This window comes from Mustelus asterias, chromosome 7, assembly GCF_964213995.1.
Source record: "Mustelus asterias chromosome 7, sMusAst1.hap1.1, whole genome shotgun sequence".
Classification (NCBI taxonomy): Eukaryota; Metazoa; Chordata; class Chondrichthyes; order Carcharhiniformes; family Triakidae; genus Mustelus; species Mustelus asterias.
In genome coordinates, this window is record NC_135807.1 from 77,433,861 (window position 1) to 77,454,784 (window position 20,924).

At 41.9% G+C, this 20,924-nt stretch overlaps 1 protein-coding gene across 1 annotated transcript in view; it reads right to left on the minus strand.

The window, feature by feature from the left end:
• The window catches only part of ncoa2 (nuclear receptor coactivator 2), a 266,392-nt gene that overhangs the window by 39,137 nt on the left and 206,331 nt on the right, over nucleotides 1-20,924 (minus strand). The window contains exons 13-16 of the mRNA XM_078216293.1: nucleotides 19,228-19,441; nucleotides 4,937-5,140; nucleotides 1,070-1,291; nucleotides 780-909 (exon numbers count right to left, since the gene is read on the minus strand). Of these exons, the coding sequence (XP_078072419.1) occupies nucleotides 780-909; nucleotides 1,070-1,291; nucleotides 4,937-5,140; nucleotides 19,228-19,441 (770 nt within the window). The remainder of the gene's footprint in view (nucleotides 1-779; nucleotides 910-1,069; nucleotides 1,292-4,936; nucleotides 5,141-19,227; nucleotides 19,442-20,924) is intronic.

The window sequence follows — 20,924 nt, forward strand, 5'->3', positions numbered from 1 at the left end:
CACGCTCAACTCTATAATCTCCTCCAACCACAGCTTCCACTTCCGTAACTCTCCAGTTCTAAGACCCCAGCCTATCATGCACCCCTCTAGTTACTGAACAATTCATGGCCGTGCCTCCAGCTCTCCAGGTTCCATATTTTGGGATTCCTCCCCTTGCCACAACACCTCCATTACTATCCTCTCCAAAATCCACTGCTTTTCACCAAGCCCTTGGTCACCTAATCCAGCTGTATTTGGCTTTCATCCAATTTTTAAAAATGACTTTCAATAGCACCTGTGGGATTTTTTTTAAACTCAAGGGACTTTACATTTAAAGCAAGTTACTGTTGTTGATAACGTAGTCTTAACAGTGTAACCAATTTCTTGCTTGTTTCAAAAGGGAGCCTCTTTAGACCACTTCTCGATGCATCTCATATTCTACGCACTGTCCTGTCTACTTTTTAGTTTGGATACCACTGATTTTGCAATGCTTCCTTTTCTTTGTCTGTTTTACTGTCACAGCCAGTTTAACATCTCAACCTTTTTTGGTCTATTGCTTAGCCATCCAAAATTGATTTTCCTTTTCACACAACCAATTCTTGCTTCCCCACTCCCTGGGCTAAATTTAGGATATTTTTCAAACTTGAGGTGAAGCACTGGACTGTTTACAACGCAACAAACTTTTCTCACTGTATATGAAAATATGAGATAAAGTTGGAGAAATCAATAACTACATTTTAAAAATTATTGCAATTTATATTCCTCAAAAAAGCGATAGTCTAAGTAACTGTGAAACTTACCGATTTGGATTGACAAAAGGTCCCTGTTCTATAGGCATTATACTGTCTGGCCAAGGTGCTGTTTGGTTTGGTGGTGCTTGCTGCTGGCTGTATGGAGGACCTCCCATACCCATTTCAATGTCAGATGATCCTAATTGGTACAAAATAGTAGCAAAATAATTTCCTTTCAAAATGGCATTTTGTAACAACGTCGCCTTGAAAAGAATAAACAAACATTGATTAGCTCCGCAAAAGGACATCTGTAGCGAAGACATTCCAATAGCACACAAGATAAAAATGCTGCAACGTACCCATCATTTGTGTCTGGATCATCGATCTCTGACCAGGCTGACTGTTCGGTCTCATAGGAATACCAGGTGTAGGATTGCATATCATACTACCTTGCAATGTTGCCCTGGTCATTGTGTTGGATCCTGTGCTACCTGTGGTGTTGGCAGCAGAGCTCGGTTGACCCCAGTCGACAGAAGCCATGCTGGATCGAGGGGCACCACTTCCCATACTACTGACCATTCCTAGAAAGGAACAATGAAGATTGGAGAACGGTGCAGTACTTGGAATTCATTTTTCTTCCTTGAGCAGTACACATGGTTACACATAAACCCAAATAATATGCTTTGCCTACAACTTCTTTTTTCACCTATTTATTTTCAAATCTGTAGTTCTTGCCATCCTGCAAACATTTTCAAGGCAAACATAGTTCCTTGTTGTAGGTATAACTGTAAACATTAATCTTGGTAAATTCTTCAAGTAGTTCAGTCACTAGCAATCTTCAAGAGTTATATTAAAACCCTGCAAGCCATCCCTTCTCTACATTAAAATATTGTAAAAAAAAACTTGTTGATAAGGAGTGTTGCTTTATGTAGTAGTGACAGGTGCTGAGGAGTGTGGATAACCCCTAACTTCCTTCCTGAGGAAGTGAATCACTTTTGCTACTGAATACGTCAAGACTTTACTTTCCAAACGAGTTGAAGCCAAGTTACCAAAATCAAACAGAAAGAGTTAATTTAAGTGTAAAATATAGCTTAGTGAATCTGGGATATATATATTTATATATTACAGTTGCAGGCAAACAAGGCCACAAACTATTATAATTATAAAGGGATAAGTATGCACTTTTTGGCCCAGGTTTTTAGTACGGCAAAGCACAGGGAAATTTCACCAAAAAAAACTTTCCGATGTTTGTCTCAAGGTGCAATTCATTACGGGTATACCCTTATCTGGGGAAATCCTTCTCCTTCCATTATGATCAATGAATCACGTAAATTATTATGCTCCGAACAGACCACTTCCAGTGAATTAATCAAAAATAAACTTTCACGAATAATCGCTTTTAAAGCTGGCCATTTAAAAAAGAGAGTAGATATAATTTGCCATAACGTCATATTCAAACAGTAGTGACGATGAAAGTAATGTTTATCTCCAATGTCGATCTTTGATCTATATAAACATACGACATTTGATCAAGAGGTTTCAAGCTTAATACAAAGAATGGAAGAAAGTTGAAAGGAAGTAAGAGTCAAATGGTTTAACTCCTGCTCCTATGTCTTGTGGTATTACAAAGTTCAGTTTAATTAAAGATGCTACACTACAGTGCATCCACCACTAATTACAATGTTTCCCCCTAAACTTTATCAAGTAAAATTAACATCCAGGGTCTTAGGACACACAGTATTTCATTTCAAGGGTTTTTGGAGTAATACCAAAGCTTTGCAAATACCAAAGCAGCTTTTTTTGGTTAGCAGGAGTTACTAGGGGCCGAAGGAAAGGCTCACACCACATCAAAAATCATAATTTTCCTAAATTCAGTTAGCTGATAGCTCAGAGTTGTCATAATAGCCAATGCAATTTATTAAAATTATTTCTTTTGGAGTCAGGAGAATATCACTTACTGCTGTCAGAAATTGCACCAAACACCATTAAAATCCTACAATATTTTTATGTTCTCCACACTCATACATATGCATATTAGTTAGTAACTATTTTGCTTTGATATTTAATTATATTCTGCCTGGATAGCGGAAAGGAAATCTCCCAGAATTCCTCAGCAAAATACTGTAGAACCTCAGAATTCTGGGTAGAGAGGGGAAAAGGGAGCTCTGGTTACTCTTGGCTAAGTGGTCACATGCAACAAGTTAATTTAAGTTTAAAAAAAATAAAATTAACTACCTGAAGCTCCAAAATGGCTCAGTGACTTTACCTAGAAAGTACCTAAGCCACACACACCTCGAAAGAATCACAAGTACAATGTGCAGATTATACTGAGTCAGCTGATATCACTCAGCTGTGGAAGAGATGGGCACTGATTTGTGAGGTGACGACAAGTTCAAGGACTTGCGAGGGAAGGAAGGTTGGAGAGGTGGTGGCAGTTTGCAAGGTCAGAGGGGACAAAGAGATGGTGATAACAGCAGATCTGAAGGGAAAGGTGACAGGATTGGAGGAGAGAGCACCATTAGCATCAGCTATCATGGAGATCGAGGAGGGAGTGGTCAACACTTTGGGGTGAATAGGGTTGAGGGAGCAGTAGGTGGGTCTCTTGAACAAGATGAGCTCAGAAATGGCATGAGGGGAAATGGGAAAGGAACAGTTGCAAGTTCAGGGCTAATACGGAGGGAATTTTAGCAAAGTGACTGGAGGGAAGAGAGAGAAGCAGCAGAGGCAGCTGAATGGATGGTCTCTGTAGTATAATGGAGTACATTAGACCTGGTCCCACAAAGATCAACTGTAATAGTCTGTGATGTCATGGAAGGAAGTGACATATAAGAAAAAGCAGCATGGAAATAAGTTCTTATAACTGCAAATAAGTTTCAATAAAGTTAGTAATAACAGTTAAGTCTTTGGAAGTTATTGAAACTACTCCAACACAATAATATTGTCTCAATCTTACTGACAGGCAAATCCATGAGTTCTTCACATTACAGTACTTTTTGGAGATGAAGGTGCAAGACTTAAGGACTAAAATGAAGGAGAACAGTGAGTTAAATAGGAACAATGGCATAAAACATGGAGGCAAGGATTGAGCAGATTGTTAACTACACAAACGCACTGGTAAATGGAGGGTTAAAGACTGGACTGGGGAATTGACAGTCTCTATGTAAATGACTTGGAGTTTTTTTTTCAGAGGCCGAAACAGAAAGAAGTCAAGTTGGAGAGATGAAGAGAGACACAAGTGGAGTAGGGTACAGGGGAGATGCCCTTTTCTGTGACTGATACAATGACAATACGTTGGGGTTGGCTGTGAATTTAGATTGGGCAATTTATACGGATGGGGAGATTAAGGAAGGATGGAAGAATGATAATCTGAAGGGGGAAAGCAATGGAAGGTACAGCCAAGTGAAGAGTCTTTTTTTGGTGGGAAGGTATCATCATTAGTCAAATCTCTGTCAAGGCTATCACGTCGATGCAGTCAACCACAATAAGCTCATGGATGGCAAGAGCTATGTTCACAAATGGAAGGGCATTCTCAAGTGAGATGCAGAGAAGGACAGTGATAGCTGATCCACTGGCAGAGTTCACAAGGTCAGCTATCACTGCTCCTCCTTGCAGTTAGGAAGGGTGGGTGGGTCAGGAGATTAGGAATGGGCAGTAAGGTTCCTGTTGGTAAGAGACCAACGTGAGCAGCTTGATTGACATTTACAAAAGGGTCCAAAGAGACACAGAAGAAACTATGATAATTCAGGTCGGAGGCAAGCCTGGGGTGGCAGCCAGGCTCGAGGAATACTGAAGGATCGGGGTAGGGATTTGGAGTGCAGTGCACCCTGCAAGAGAGAAATGAAAGGAGGCACAATGGCAAGAAGCAGAGACCTGGGGAGCGGTAGAGAAGAAAAGAGGAATCAGACAGGGTTGACTTAGCCAGTATGGTCAAACATCCTGTTTAGGTTTGAACATAAGGAGTTGCTACTAGCTCCAAACACTGAAGGACTGATATGCACACGGAACCAATTTCAGCAACAGTTCATTCCTTCAATATAGAAAGATAAATATAAATACCTTGTGCAAATTTCAAGGAATTTTTCACTAAGCTAAGGATAGCCTTTTTATGCTGGACTATCCTAACAAACTATTTCTCATCATATAAATGTTTCCTAACTAGTTGCAGATATATCCAAAGGGAAAAAACACATTCAAGCCAAAACAATTCCAACACTAAGTGAACATACCTGTATTGGCTGCTAAACTTCCTTGACTTGCCATCATCCCTTGATTACCCATCACTTGCTGGGACATTACTGGATATGGACCACTATTTCGCATTGGTGGGAATGGTCCTGCACTGGTCTGACCTTGCATGTGTATGTCCAATGCTGCACTTCGACCCTGTTGTTGTGGTCTGCTTGGCTGTACAGCCCGAGGATTATTGAAAGCTATAATTTGAGAGTTAAAAGGGAATAAAAAATGAATGTACATTGGTCATGATTTGTGTTGCCAATATTAAACATTTTCCTGGGAACAGTCCTTCAAGTAAAAAATAAATGAACAATTGTGCTCATGCTATGATAGACACAAAAGTATTACTGAATCATTCCAGTTTATTAATGGCCCATAATTTGTTATCATAATAATGGAGAGTACTTACGTGCAAATGTGACAACAACTTGAGCTGACAGCAGACCTAAGGTTAAGCACAGAATTCGACAAGCTATTGTCTGTGATGCGTCATACTGCTGTTAACTTCCTTAAATCTGCATCTCACTGTTTGCCTCACCATTGAATTGTATCGAAGATGCTGCACGGTTGGTAAAAACTAAACAGAAAGTTGGAGTCTTGTCCATTTCATAAATATTTTGATTTTTTTTTGTTCCCCAACTTTTTCTCTGTTTCTCTCTCTCTCTCTCTCAAGTGAGAGAGAGAGAGAGAGAGAAATAACTTTCTTTTGCTTCATTTCTCTTCCTCTGTCTGATTTGGTATTGAATTCACCTGATTTATGACAGGCTCAATATACCCAGCCATACCAAATAACGTCGGAATATTTTCATTTCCAGATGGGAAGCAAATTTTTATATCGCACTGAAGAATATTTTACATCCCATTTCCAGATACATGCATATCTGGGGCAGCAATGCGTTTTACCAGAAACATCTTTAGTTGGCAAGAGTCATTTGAAACCATAATGACAGCGTATTGGCGAGAAAGCGGGTGGCACCTTCAACTATTCATTTCCATTACTTTACTGCAAAGCAAAGTGAAGAGTTACTCTATTATAGCTCTTGCCAATGTCCTCTGTTTACTGACTTCAGCTCCCGGCATCGCTACTGTTTTCTTTAACTATTTTGTCTTTCTGTGGCCTAGGACCAGGCTGCTGTCCTTTAGTAGGGTTGCACTTCTCATCTATTATGGTGTGAAGGATGTTAAAGTGTACTCCAACATACGAAGAATATCATTTGATCAACATTAGCAATGTAATTGAATGCCATGGAGAAGAGGGCTTATTGGAGAAGGTCACCGTCTTGCGCAAATGCTACTTTAAACTTATCAACTCAAATTTGGGCATTGTCAAGGTCTTGTTGCACGCAGACAGAGGCTGCTTAGTTATCTGAGGAATTGGCAGGGAGCTGAACACCGTGCAATCATCTCTGATCAGTGGACCCTGACCTCATGATAGGTCACTATGGTAGCTAAGCTAGTTGAGCTTTGGATGCAGCCTCAGGTTACTGCTGCAACAATCCCTGCGGGCTAGGATAATGGATTTCCAAAACCTCAATCATCCTCCTTTATACTAGGTATGACTCCAGCCAGCGAAGTGTTTACACCCTGGTCTCCACTGAGTTTAGAATTATTAGGTTGCTAGGTGCCATACCCTGTCAAATAATGCCTCAATATCAAGAGCAGTCAACTCTGGAATTCAGCTTGCGTCTACATTTGGACCAAGGATGCAGTGAGGTTGGGAGAAGAGTGATCCAGCTGGAACCCACATTGAGCATCAATGAGGAGGTCATAGCTGAATAAGTTTTAAAGACTTCTGCCAGCAGGGAGATTATTAGCCAATCTGGACAATATTCAGGTTGGGCTGATAAGTAACATTTACACCACACAAGTGCTAGGCAATGACCATCTTCAACAAGAAGAATCTAACCATCTTCTCTTAATATTCAAATGGCGTTACCACTGCTGAATCCCCCAGCGTCACAAAGTAGTTTGCTTAGTCAAGAACCCATCCACCACCGTAAACATTCACTCACTTCACCACTGATAGTACACAATGTTGCAACATTGTGTACTGTCTACAACAGGCACTGCAGCAACTTACAATGGTTCCTTCGACAGCACCTTCCAAACCTGCAACTTCTACCATCTAGAAGGACAAGGGCAGCAGACACATGGGGACATCACTACTTGTAAAGTCCCTTCCAAGCCACACACCATTCTAACTTGGAAATAAATCGTCATGCCTTTATTGTCACTGGGTTAAAATCCTGGAACTCTCTTCCTAACAGCTCTGTGGGTGTACCTGTACTTGATGGATTGCAGTGGTTCAAGGCAGCAGCTCACCATCACCTTCTCAAGGTCAATTAAAAATGAGCAACAAATGCTATTGTCTGTATAAGCACATATATAATCATTTTTGACTAAGTATTATAGATTTAAACTGTATTTTTATATTTTCTTGTGAGCTTTGGCCAACAAGCAATTTACCCCTTGGCATAATGGGAAATAAGTTTAATTAGACAGACCACATTCTTTTGGAACAATGAAGCACAGAGCACATACCCCATTAGCAGGATCAGGCCAGGCAGCTACAAGCAACCAAGGTTATTGAAATGAATAAAGATTCAGCTTCTACCTGCAATGAATAGATGCATTTAACCTCCACTGGTAAGGGGTCCTGCAGGTGTTAGGAGCGACCCTAGGACTTGGATTTGCATAGGTGAGGTTATTGGGTGGGCGGGGCGGGGGCGGGGGGGGGGGGGTGATATCAGCTTAATACAAGACCCCCCCAGAGGGATGCCCTGTGAAAATCCCCTTACAGTATTTTTCCAGATTGTTGGGAAAATTCCAGTGTCTTGGATGAACTGGAACAGCAGAGTTGGAGGGAGCAGCTAGTTCAGAGCATCGATGTATAACAGTACAGCCAGGCTATTGCTGGAGTACAGAGCCTTTATTGTGGCTAGTGCACTCAATATTTTTTCATGTCACATGTAGTGCATCGAATTGGCTTAATATTGTCATCAGTGATTGCAAATTCCTAATGAGGAGGAGGTGAAGAATCACATTATGGCTGAAGATAACGTCAGTCTCACCTTTTACACTCATAAGGGGCTCTGTCCAGAACTGAGGATGAGGAAGTTCATGGAGTCTCCTCTACCCATCAATTATCTAATTCTCCACCATCATTCACAATTGGATCTGGCAAGGTTAAGAGCTTTGACCTGATCAGTTAATTGCAGAATTGTTTAGTTGTCTATATATAAAATCAACGCTGCTTTTGCTGTTTACATGTATATATTCTTGTGTTGTAATTTTACCTTGTACACTTGATGTTTCTCCCAACATGCTTGTCTACATAGCCCATTGAACCAGGGTTGAACTTGTTGGTTTGTAGCACTGAGGGAAATATTAAGCTGTGAGGTTACAATTTGTGTCATTATGCAATCCTTCTGCTGTTAACTGCCCACAGTGCTTCATGGATGTCCAGTTTTGAGTGACAAGATCTGTCCTTGATTTATACTACGTAGTGCGGTTATAATGCCACAGGGCACAGTGTAAGGCATCCTCACGATGAACGCTGATTTGGTCTCCACAACAGCGGCAACCCTCACCAACAGAGTTACAGATAGATTCATCTGTGACATTAGGTTGGTAAGAACGAGGTCAAGTAGCATATTCTCAGTCTGGCAGATACACATTTCAGGACTTGTTTAGCTTGGTCGGTGGTGATATGGCCAAGCCAGCTTTGTAAAATGGATGTTGGAAGTCCTCCATCCAAAGTACATTCTGTATTGTTGTTACTCTAAGTGGCATCCAATATGGATGAGATGAAGCTTAAGGCAGTTTACTGAAATCCTGTATTATTGCTAGTTTACACAGAGCTGCAGTGAATGGACAATGCTGAGTTCTCAAGTCTGCTCTGTACAAAAGGGATATATTTCCCACACTGTTGTACAAATAGGGATGTTCACAATCTTTCTTCAGGGATTTGTTTTCCTCTCTCGTGGTCCTTTCAGATCAGAATCACTTGTGTCATGCTGCCTGGATGTCACTTTGGCTGACTTCTCCCAGAATGTGTCCAGTCTGCATTAACGACCCTTGTCCTGATCAGTTGGCAGAATTTTACAATCCCCTGCTGGCAGGTTTGCAGGTCGGTGTGGGGCTTATGTGTAAAGTTTCCCAGATGGCCTTCCCACCAGGTTCCCACCCAACCCACCTCTCCACCATTTCACATTGGGACGGGAGAGGTTTCAGATGCTTGGCCCACCCACCCTTGCCAATTATCCACCACTTAAGGGCTCTTTTCTTTCAAGCCTCAATTTTTAGGTTGGTGGAAAGAGTTCAGGGCAGGGGGTTAAACCCAAAAAGTAACTCGGTTCAGTCTTTGGGCAGAGGGGGCGCCTCCTTTTAACATCAGGAGCCCTCCTCCCCAAAAAGGACTGGCTCTTGCAGGTCTTCACTGTCCCCTCCACCAATACCTCCCACCCACTTCTGCCCAACCCCCTGGACCTCGCCTTTTCACCTTGTCCTGAGAACACCGTTCCACCCCCTCCCAACTCATACTGGTCCTGGACTTCCAGGACTTGGACTTTGTGGACTGATTGCAGTTCCAGTCCCGTCCACTGCAATTTCTGGTGCTGTAGAGTAGAGAGCTACCAACCAATCAGATTGGGCAGCAGCTTTCAGAGGCGGGACTTCCTATCGAGTGATGGGCAGAAGCCCCACCTCCAGCCAATTAACCCTTGTTGGAGCATTAAACAGCCAACTCCGTGGATGGCAGGAAGGCAAACCCCACCTTCCTAAAAACCCCAGCCAGTGATTCCATTCCACTGATGGCTCAAGTGAGCTGCCTTCATTTAACATGACGTTGAGTTGTGAATGTTTCTGATCGTCATCAATCTAATTGTGTTGGGAAGCAGCTGTTCTTCTATCTGTTCTATGATGCAGAGCGACTTAACATGATATCTTCAGCTGTTCCTCTTCACTAACTATTTCCTGTTCACAGGGTTAATCTATCATTCAAGTTATCCCATGAATAACAGCAGCCAGAGAAGTCAACCCAGATGTTGGCCTCAGTATTGCACTGAAGTAATCAGTCTAAACAATGTGCTCGATTCTCTAGACTGGAGCTTGAACCCATGACCTTCAAACACAGAGGCAAAGCTATTATCACTGAGCCAATACTGACTCAGGTTGTCCGCACCAGGCCCAAAACAGTATTTTGTTTTTGATTAATGCTGCAGCTACTCACTACAGCACCAAAAACCCACTGTCGGATGTAGCATATCTCTTACAATTTTATTAAACTGAATAAATTACAGATGGCTGGCACAGAGGTGTTGAAGTACATCTGCAACATTTCTGTGAGCAAGGAATCAAGGAGATCGACACAATGGGTGGGATTCTCCCCCAAACATTCTAAGCGCCAAATTTGCATAAAAACTGGAGTAAATCCTGCTAGTTTTAAAATGAATCTCCCACACTCTATGCATGGCAGAGTACACTAGTGCGAATCTCATTAAAAATCCAGGGGCACCCTCAATATGGCAAACCATTAAAATTCAAATGTGGACTTTGAAAGCTATGACGACAGGTCTTCTAGACTCATAGAACATAGAACAGTACAGCACAGAACAGGCCCTTCGGCCCACGATGTTGTGCCGAGCTTTATCTGAAACCAAGATCAAGCTATCCCACTCCCTATCATCCTGGTGTGCTCCATGTGCCTATCCAATAACTGCTTAAATGTTCCTAAAGTGTCTGACTCCACTATCACTGCAGGCAGTCCATTCCACACCCCAACCACTCTCTGCGTAAAGAACCTACCTCTGATATCCTTCCTGTATCTCCCACCACGAACCCTATAGTTATGCCCCCTTGTAATAGCTCCATCCACCCGAGGAAATAGTCTTTGGGCAGAAACGTTGGTTCTATTCTCTCTCCTCAGATGCTGTCAGACCTGCTGAGATTTTCCCAGCATTTTCTGTTTTTGTTTCAGATTCCAGCATCCGCAGTAATTTGCTTTTATATTCGAAATTGTCTGTTTTAACATTAGGTATGGAGCGCAGTACCTCCCTCAGTGTATTTAGTTAAATGCTTTAAAAGTCAAGGATTCAGTCCGGTGTTTTTGTGCATATGAGCGTGAATTCACAAGAAATGCAACAGCATCATAACCTAAATCCACTGATCCTATTAGACTGGAGAGGGAATTAAAAATGCTGATATGACATTAAACCATCTGACTCTATTTCAGGTAACAAGCACCTAGATATCATTCTATTTCAAACATGGAAACATGCACAGAAAATAGGAGGAGGCCATTCAGCCTTCGAGCTTACTCCACCATTCATTTTGATCATGGCTGATCATTAAAATCAATATCGTGATCCCCCCTTCCCCCCACATCCTTGATCCCTTTAGCCACAAGAGCTATATCTAATTTCTTCTTGAAATCACAAAACATTTTGGCCCTCAACTGCTTTCTGTGGTAGTGAATTCCACATATTCACCACTCTCTGGGTGAAGAAATTTCTCCTCATCTCAATCCTAATCACATGGGCGGCACTGTAGCACAGTGGTTAGCACTGCTGCTTCACAGCGCCAGGGACCATAGAAAATTACAGCTCAGAAACAGGCCTTTTGGCCCTTCTTGTCTGTGCCGAACCATTTTTTGCCTAGTCCCACTGACCTGCACTTGGACCATATCCCTCCACACCCCTCTCATCCATGAACCCATCCAAGTTTTTCTTAAATGTTAAAAGTGACCCCGCATTTACCACTTTATCCGGCAGCTCATTCCATACTCCCACCACTCTCTGCGTGAAGAAGCCCCCGCTAATATTTCCTTTAAACTTTTCTCCTTTCACCCTTGACCCATGCCCTCTGGTTTTTTTCTCCCCTAGCCTCAGCGGAAAAAGCCTGCTTGCATTCACTCTATCTATACCCATCAAAATCTTATACACCTCTATCAAATCTCCCCTCATTCTTCTACGCTCCAGGGAATAAAGTCCCAACCTATTCCATCTCTCTCTGTAACTCAGCTTCTCAAGTCCCGGCAACATCCTTGTGAACCTTCTCTGAATTCTTTCAACCTTATTTACATCCTTCCTGTAACTAGGTGACCAAAACTGTACACAATACTCCAAATTCGGCCTTATACAACCTTACCATAACACTCCAATCTTTATACTCGATACTCCGATTTATAAAGGCCAATGTACCAAAGGCACTCTTTACGACCCTATCCACCTGTGACGTCACTTTTAGGGAATTCTGTACCTGTATTCCCAGATCCCTCTGTTCAACTGCACTCTTCAGAGTCCTACCATTTACCCTGTACGTTCTACTTTGGTTTATCCTTCCAAAGCGCAATATCTCACACTTGTCTGCATTAAATTCCATTTGCCATTTTACAGCCCATTTTTCTAGTTGGTCCAAATCCCTCTGCAAGCTTTGAAAACCTTCCTCACTACCCACTACACCTCCAATCTTTGTATCATCAGCAAATTTGCTGATCCAATTTACCACGTTATCATCCAGGACCTGGGTTCAATTCCTGGCTTGGGTCACTGTCTGCGTGGAATTTGCACGTTCTCCCCATGTCTGCGTGAGTTTCCTCCGAGTGCTCCAGTTTCCTCCCTCATTCTGAAAAACGTGCTGGTCAGGTGCATTGATCCGAACAGGTACCGGACTGTGGCGACCAGGGGAATTTCACAGTAACTTCATTGCAGTGTTAATGTAAGCCTTACTTGTAACTAATAAATAAACTTTTTCAAAAAAATTGTAAGAGATATGTTACATCCGACAATGGGTTGTAATGAGTAGCTGCAGCATTAATCAAACTTATCCTCAAACTATGACCCCCCCTAGTTCTGGACTCCCCCATCATTGGGAACATTCTTTATGAATCTATCCTATCTAATCTTGTTAGAATTTTATAAGTTTCTAAGAGCTCCCCCTCACTGTTGTAAACTGCAATGAACATCATCCTAATCGACTAAGTCTCTCCTCGTTTGACAGTCCTGCCAACCCAGGAATCAGCCTGGTAAACCTTCGATGCACTTCCCCTATAGCAAGACTATCCTTCCTCAAATAAGGACACCAAAACTGCACACAATACTCCAGGTCTGGCCTCACCAATGCCCTATACAATTGCAATAAAACATCCCTATTCCTATACTCAAATCTTCTCGCTATGAAGGCCAACATACCATTTGCCTTCTTTACTGCCTGCTGTACTTGCGCACTTACTTTCAGCGACTGATGCATGAGGACACCAAGGTCTCGCTGAGTACCCACCTCTCTCAATTTACACCTATTCAAATAATAGGCCTTCCTATTTTTGCTACCAAAGTGGGTAACCTTACATTTATCCACATTGTACTGCTTCTGCCGTGCAGATGCCCTCACTCAGCCTGTTCAAATCACGCTGAAGCATCTCTGCATCCTCCTCAAAGCTTACCACCTACCCAGTTTTGTATCATTTGCAAATTTGGAGATAATACATTTAGTTCCCTCTTCCAAATCATTAACGTAGAATGTGAACAGTTGGAGTCCCAGCACAGATAGCTGTGGTACCCCACTAGTCACTGCCTAACAATCAGAAAAAAGGCCCATTTATTCCAACTCTTTGCTTCCTGTCTGTTAACCAGCTTTCTATCCATCTCAAACCACTACCCACAATCCCATGCACTTGCACTTTACATAGTAATGTGAGACCTTGTTGAAAGCCTTCTGAAAGTCTAAAATAAACCACATCCACCGCTTCTCCCTGGTCAACTCTACTTGTTACAACCTCAAAAGAATTACAATAGATTTATCAAGCATGATTTCCCCTTTGGTAAATCCATGCTGACTTTGTCTATTTATACCACTGCTTTCCAAATGCTGTGCTTCAAAATTTTTGATAATAGACTCTAGCAACTTCCCTACTACCGACGTTAGGCTCACTGGTCTATAATTCCCTGTTTTCTCTCTACCTCCTTTTTTTGAATAGCGGGCTTACATTAGTTACCCTCCAATCCGTAGGAACCATTCCAGAATCCAAAGAATTTTGGAAAATGACCACCAATGAATGTACTAGTGCAAGAGCCACTTCTTTAAGCACTCTGGGATGAAGATTATCAGTCCCTGGAGAGTTATCCACCTTCAATCCCATTAATTCCCCCCAAAACCATTTAGCTATCAATATGGATTTCCTTCAGGTCCGAAAATAGGAAGGCAGATTATTATGCATTCCTCAGAACTTAAGACCATAAGACCATAAGACATAGGAGCGGAAGTAAGGCCATTCGGCCCATCGAGTCCACTCCACCATTCAATCATGGTTGATTTCAACTCCATTTACCCGCTCTCTCCCCATAGCCCTTAATTCCTCGAGAAATCAAGAATTTATCAATTTCTGTCTTGAAGACGCTCAACGTCTCGGCCTCCACAGCCCTCTGTGGCAATGAATTCCACAGACCTACCACTCTCTGCCTGAAAAAATTTCTCCTCATCTCTGTTCTAAAGTGACTCCCTTTTATTCTAAGGCTGTGCCCCCGCGTCCTAGTCTCCCCTGCTAATGGAAACAACTTCCCTACGTCCATCCTATCTAAGCCGTTCATTATCTTGTAAGTTTCTATCAGATCTCCCCTCAACCTCCTAAACTCCAATGAATATAATCCCACGATCCTCAGACGTTCATCGTATGTCAGGCCCACCATTCCTGGGATCATCCGTGTGAATCTCCGCTGGACCCGCTCCAGTGCCAGTATGTCCTTCCTGAGGTGTGGGGCCCAAAATTGCTCACAGTACTCCAAATGGGGCCTAACCAATGCTTTATAAAGCCTCAGAAGTACATCCCTGCTTTTGTATTCCAAGCCTCTTGAAATAAATGACAACATTACATTTGCTTTCTTAATTACGGACTCAACCTGCAAGTTTACCTTTAGAGAATCCTGGACTAGGACTCCCAAGTCCCTTTGTACTTTAGCATTATGAATTTTGTCACCGTTTAGAAAATAGTCCATGCCTCTATTCTTTTTTCCAAAGTGCAAGACCTCGCACTTGCCCACGTTGAATTTCATCAGCCACTTCTTGGACCACTCTCCTAAACTGTCTAAATCTTTCTGCAGCCTCCCCACCTCCTCAATACTACCTGCCCCATCACCTATCTTTGTATCATCGGCAAACTTGGCCAGAATGCCCCCAGTCCCGTCATCTAGATCGTTAATATATAAAGAGAACAGCTGTGGCCCCAACACTGAACCCTGCGGGACACCACTTGTCACCGGTTGCCATTCTGAGAAAGAACCTTTTATCCCAACTCTCTGCCTTCTGTCTGACAGCCAATCGTCAATCCATGTTAGTACCTTGCCTCGAATACCATGGGCCCTTATTTTACTCAGCAGTCTCCCGTGAGGCACCTTGTCAAAGGCCTTTTGGAAGTCAAGATAGATAACATCCATTGGCTCTCCTTGGTCTAACCTATTTGTTATCTCTTCAAAGAACTCTAACAGGTTTGTCAGGCACGACCTCCCCTTACTAAATCCATGCTGACTTGTCCTAATCCGACCCTGCACTTCCAAGAATTTAGAAATCTCATCCTTAACGATGGATTCTAGAATTTTGCCAACAACTGAGGTTAGGCTAATTGGCCTATAATTTTCCATCTTTTTTCTTGTTCCCTTCTTGAACAGTGGGGTTACAACAGCGATTTCCAATCCTCTGGGACTTTCCCTGACTCCAGTGACTTTTGAAAGATCATAACTAATGCCTCCACTATTTCTTCAGCTATCTCCTTTAGAACTCTAGGATGTAGCCCATCTGGGCCCGGAGATTTATCAATTTTCAGACCTTTTAGTTTCTCTAGTACTTTCTCCTTTGTGATGGCAACCATATTCAACTCTGCCCCCTGACTTTCCTGAATTGTTGGGATATTACTCATGTCTTCTACTGTGAAGACTGACGCAAAGTACTTATTAAGTTCCTCAGCTATTTCCTTGTCTCCCATCACTAGATTACCAGCGTCATTTTGGAGCGGCCCAATGTCTACTTTTGCCTCCCGTTTGTTTTTAATGTATTTAAAGAAACTTTTACTATCATTCCTAATGTTACTGGCTAGCCTACCTTCATATTTGATCCTCTCCTTCCTTATTTCTCTCTTTGTTATCCTCTGTTTTTATAGCCTTCCCAATCTTCTGACTTCCCACTACTCTTTGCCACATTATAGGCTCTCGCTTTTGCCTTGATGCATTCCCTGACTTCCTTTGTCAGCCATGGCTGCCTAATCCCCCCTCTGATAACCTTTCTTTTGTTTGGGATGAACCTCTGCACTGTGTCCTCAATTACTCCCAGAAACTCCTGCCATTGCTGTTCTACTGTCTTTCCCACTAGGCTCTGCTTCCAGTCGATTTTTGTCAGTTCCTCCCTCATGCGCCTGTAATTACCTTTATTTAACTGTAGAACCTTCACATCTGATTCTGCCTTCCTTCTTTCAAATTGCAGACTGAATTCTACCATATTATGATCACTGCTTCCTAAGTGTTCCCTTACTTTAAGATCTTTTATCACGTCTGGCTCATTACATAACACTAAGTCCAGAATAGCCTGTTCCCTCGTGGGCTCCATCACAAGCTGTTCCAAAAAGCCATCCTGTAAACATTCAATGAATTCCCTTTCTTTGGGTCCACTGGCAACATTATTTACCCAGTCCACCTGCATATTGAAATCCCCCATGATCACTGTGACCTTGCCTTTCTGACATGCCCTTTCTATTTCGTGGTGCATTTTGTGCCCCTGGTCCTGACCACTGTCAGGAGGCCTGTACATAACTCCCATTATGGTTTTTTTGCCTTTGTGGTTCCTCAACTCTACCCACACAGACTCCACATCGTCTGACCCTATGTCGTTTAGTGCTATTGATTTAATTTCATTTCTAATTAACAAGGCAACCCCGCCCCCTCTACCCACCTCTCTGTCTTTTCGATAGGTTGTGAATCCCTGGATGTTTAACTGCCAGTCCTGAACCCCCTGCAACTTCCAGGACATTATTCCTTGGAACAAATTCCAAACAAATCAGCTCTGGTGAAGGGTCATCCAGACTTGAAACATTGGCTCTAGTTTTTCGCTACAGATGCTGTCAGACCTTCTGAGATTTTCCAGCATTTTCTATTCTTGTCCCAAACTATTGCTTATTTTGTCAAAGAAATTATTACGATTGCTCCATGGAATACTGAATCTCCAATTTAAACCACATCTCCGAAAACCAGATCAGTAAAAACAGAAAATGCTGGATAAACTCAGTAGGTCAGGCAGCATCTGTAGAGAGAAAACAGACTTATATGTTTAGAGTCCGCATGACTCTTCCTTAGATGACATATTGTGCTCACTAGCTAGTGATGAACACCTTTAGCCATTATAGTCGCACTGTATTAAAGCTGTGGACTGAAACACGAAGGTAGTAAAGCTTTTTAAAATAAGATAAACAGGTATCTTTTCCTGGCTATAACCCCTACTGCTGTCACACTGTGTTGCTGCTATCCTGGGTTACCTTTGCTAATTAATGACAAACACCTTGTACACTCTTAACTGCAAGTCATTCCTTTGCCATCAACCTTTCAAAAATGGCCGTTATTCTGTTGTTAATGTACAAATTTAATTACAAATAGTTAATCCTGAATCTTGATATTTTGCAACAAAAAAAAATTTGGAATTTGTCACAAATGTTATTTTTATTTCACAGTAAGAAGTCTCACAACACCAGGTTAAAGTCCAACAGGTTTATTTGGTAGCAAATACCATAAGCTTTCGGAGCACTGCTCCTTCGTCAGATGGACAAACATTTCCACTCCATCCGAAATGGTGTTGTGAGACTTCTTACTGTGTTCACCCCAGTCCAACACCGGCATCTCCACATCATTTTTATTTCAACCATGAGTTTTAAAAATGCAATCTGTTTATATAAAGTTTTATTTCTGTGATGGAGTGGCATAGTGGCACAGTTGTTAGCACTGCTGCCTCACAGTGCCAGGGACCCGAGTTCGATTCCGGCCTCAAGCCACTGTCTGTGTAGAGTTTGCACATTCTCCCCGTGTCTGCACGGGTTTCCTCCGGGTGCTCCGGTTTCCTCCCACACTCCAAAGATGTGCAGGTTAGGTGGATTAGCCATGTTAAATTGCCCCTTCGTGTCAGGGGGATTAGCAGAGTAAACGCATGGGGTTATAGGGATAGGGCCTGGGTGGGACTGTGGTTGGTGCAAACTCAATAGGCCGAATGGCCTCCTTCTGCACTGTAGGAGTCTATGAATTAGGAAATGAAATTCAAAACAGCTGCGGTGTCTACTTATACCACCAGGTGGCGTTGTTTGCACAAAACACAACTTACATTTCTGCATAGTTTACAAAGGATAATTAAAAATACAGCGTAAAAGTTCTCTCAGTAGAAGTGGAATTCACGTTGTGTCACCCAATTCTTTGACAAACTGCAGACTTTTCAAATCGAGTATCCTGTAAATGGACAACGTTCACCATTTCCCAGGCAGGCTGCCAGATGAACTCCTGATTGTTAAAGATCACTTCATGGTAAAGAGAAGAGAAACAAGCTCTTGTTGCTATAATGGAACAATACTGGCAGTTGCTGCAGACTACTACACAGTTTAGATCATGAATCTAATCATCTGTGTGTGCAAACCAAAGTATACTCGGGTGTATCGAGATTGGAAAGTATTATTTTTCTTGCTATGCATAAAAATATAAAACATTACACACCTAATTTTGATTTATTACTGTCACATGTATTAATATACAGTGAAAAATATTGTTTCTTGTGCGCTATACAGACAAAGCCTACCTTCACGATTTGGCATCTTTATAAATCAATCTTACATGAATATTAAAAATCACTCCAGGTAAAAGTAACAGCTGGCTAAACAGGATGCAGAAAAATCAGTGAGCTGAGGAATGCTGGGATTTAGAGATACCTCATCACAACCAGATCCATTCTTCATCTCAATAGGTGAAGGATGTACTACAAAGATACATGCAAGCATGCTTCTAGACTAAAGTAATCCCCATCTTGATTTTGGTTGAAAAATGTAGATTAAAATGGGGCACGTTATCAAACACAGCTCTAAATGATGAAAATGCGCCATCACACATCACTCTGGGTACATGTGACGAGTTTTCCATTTTACAAGATTCAACTAACCATAGACTGTACGTATTAACTGTACATTTTAAAAGTCCAAATACTAAAGAAAGGGATAACAACAACTAAAATAATGCAATGGAATTTACATTCTAGAGGTGAAAAATATGAAACTCACTGTTCTGTAGCATCCCGGGCAGCGGGTTTTGTGTTCCAAGAGGTGGCGCGGAGACACTTTCATTGCCAATTTGGAGAAGGTCTTGGAAGATGGTCTGTTTGTCAACGGGTCCGCTGGCAGGCGCCGTCTTCGTGTCTGGGAAAAGCTGTTGTAACTGACTGTTCTGCAGGTCATCAAGAATTTCTTCTAAGTTATCCAAGTCACTGCTGATCTGCTGTCAACAACAAGGCCAATTACCACCCGTCAATTTTGTGTTCAAGCCCAATCAGTGGATTTGCGCAGAAACTAGTCAAGTATCATGGCCTATTTAATTCCTCTCGCCACCCCCGCCCCCTCCTCTCCAACTTTAGTTCTCTCCTGAAGATATGAACTTTTCCTGGGCATCTCCAATACATGTGACAATCAGGTGGTTGTTAAGACAGTGAAGGGCACTTAGGTCAAGCCGGATTCCCATCAGCCAATGTCCAGGCACATACACAACCCCTAGCTTGGGAACTAAATAGGAAATGAGAACTGAAGTTATCTTCCCCACCAAGAAAATCAAGCAAATTGTAGCACACTGGCCAAGATCAGCTAACTCAACTGGCTGAAAGATGGATGCTGAGATTAATGGTGCTTATTTGGTGTATTTACCCACCAAATCAGTATCCTCTTGGAATTCATTTAAAAATAAATAATTGAGTGAATTAGAGTAATCCATTCTGGAGGTTCACACATCATAAATATTCATTTCTCGCAATTTAATACAATATCTTGACTGAATCCGTTCCTTTCAATTCACCATCAGGTAACTCAAATTGCAAGTAAATTGCTCGCAGTGAATTTTGACTACAATTATTTTGTTTAGATTCACAGTATAATTTTATCTGTTTCAAAATGGAGTGTCCGATGAAACATTATACATTGAATTTATAATATTGGAAGGCCCCATGCAAAGGACAAACAGCTGTCACATTGGTATCACTACAACTTACAAGAAACCTCAATTGGTTGTGTATATTATGCTTCAATATTTCAAATGCATTTTCAGACAAGGCATTAGATGGTTGACAGTGCAAGGAATTGCAAGCCATTTTGATGAGTTCATAGGTCCGAGAGCAATTAAAAAGAGACGCCAATATTACACAAATGTCTCAAGCTCACTGCCAAACATTTGATAGTTTTTACAATAGTTACATATTAAAAATATATAGTCAAACGGAGTAGTGTGGAGCTGGCATAGAAACAATGGATTCCATGATAAATGTCCTCTCTTCACACTCATCAAATAGAACGTAGGAAACCATGCAGTACTTGAAGAGGCAGTGGAACAATACAATCTACCATCAGAATCATCATATCATCATATTTGCTTATTTTACTGGAAGGAACATTCTTGCCAATTTACACTACCCTTTCACATCCTCAGGACTTGCCAATAATTGCTTTGGAAGCGCAATTGTCATTATTTACATGGTGGCCAATTTGTGGACAGTAAACTTTCAGAAACAACAAAGAAATTACGCCCATTTCAGTAGGTGATGGGAATTGGACACTAGAGCTAAATTTCAAAAGTGGAAGAGGAACTCGGTCACTTAACTGGGAAACGCTATTGTTGGTGATAGCAACTATTTGGATGAAAAATGAAAGCTTTTAAGCCATTCCATGCAAAAAGAAGCCAAAGCATAAAGGATGCGTGGGAAAGCTATGGTGGCTAA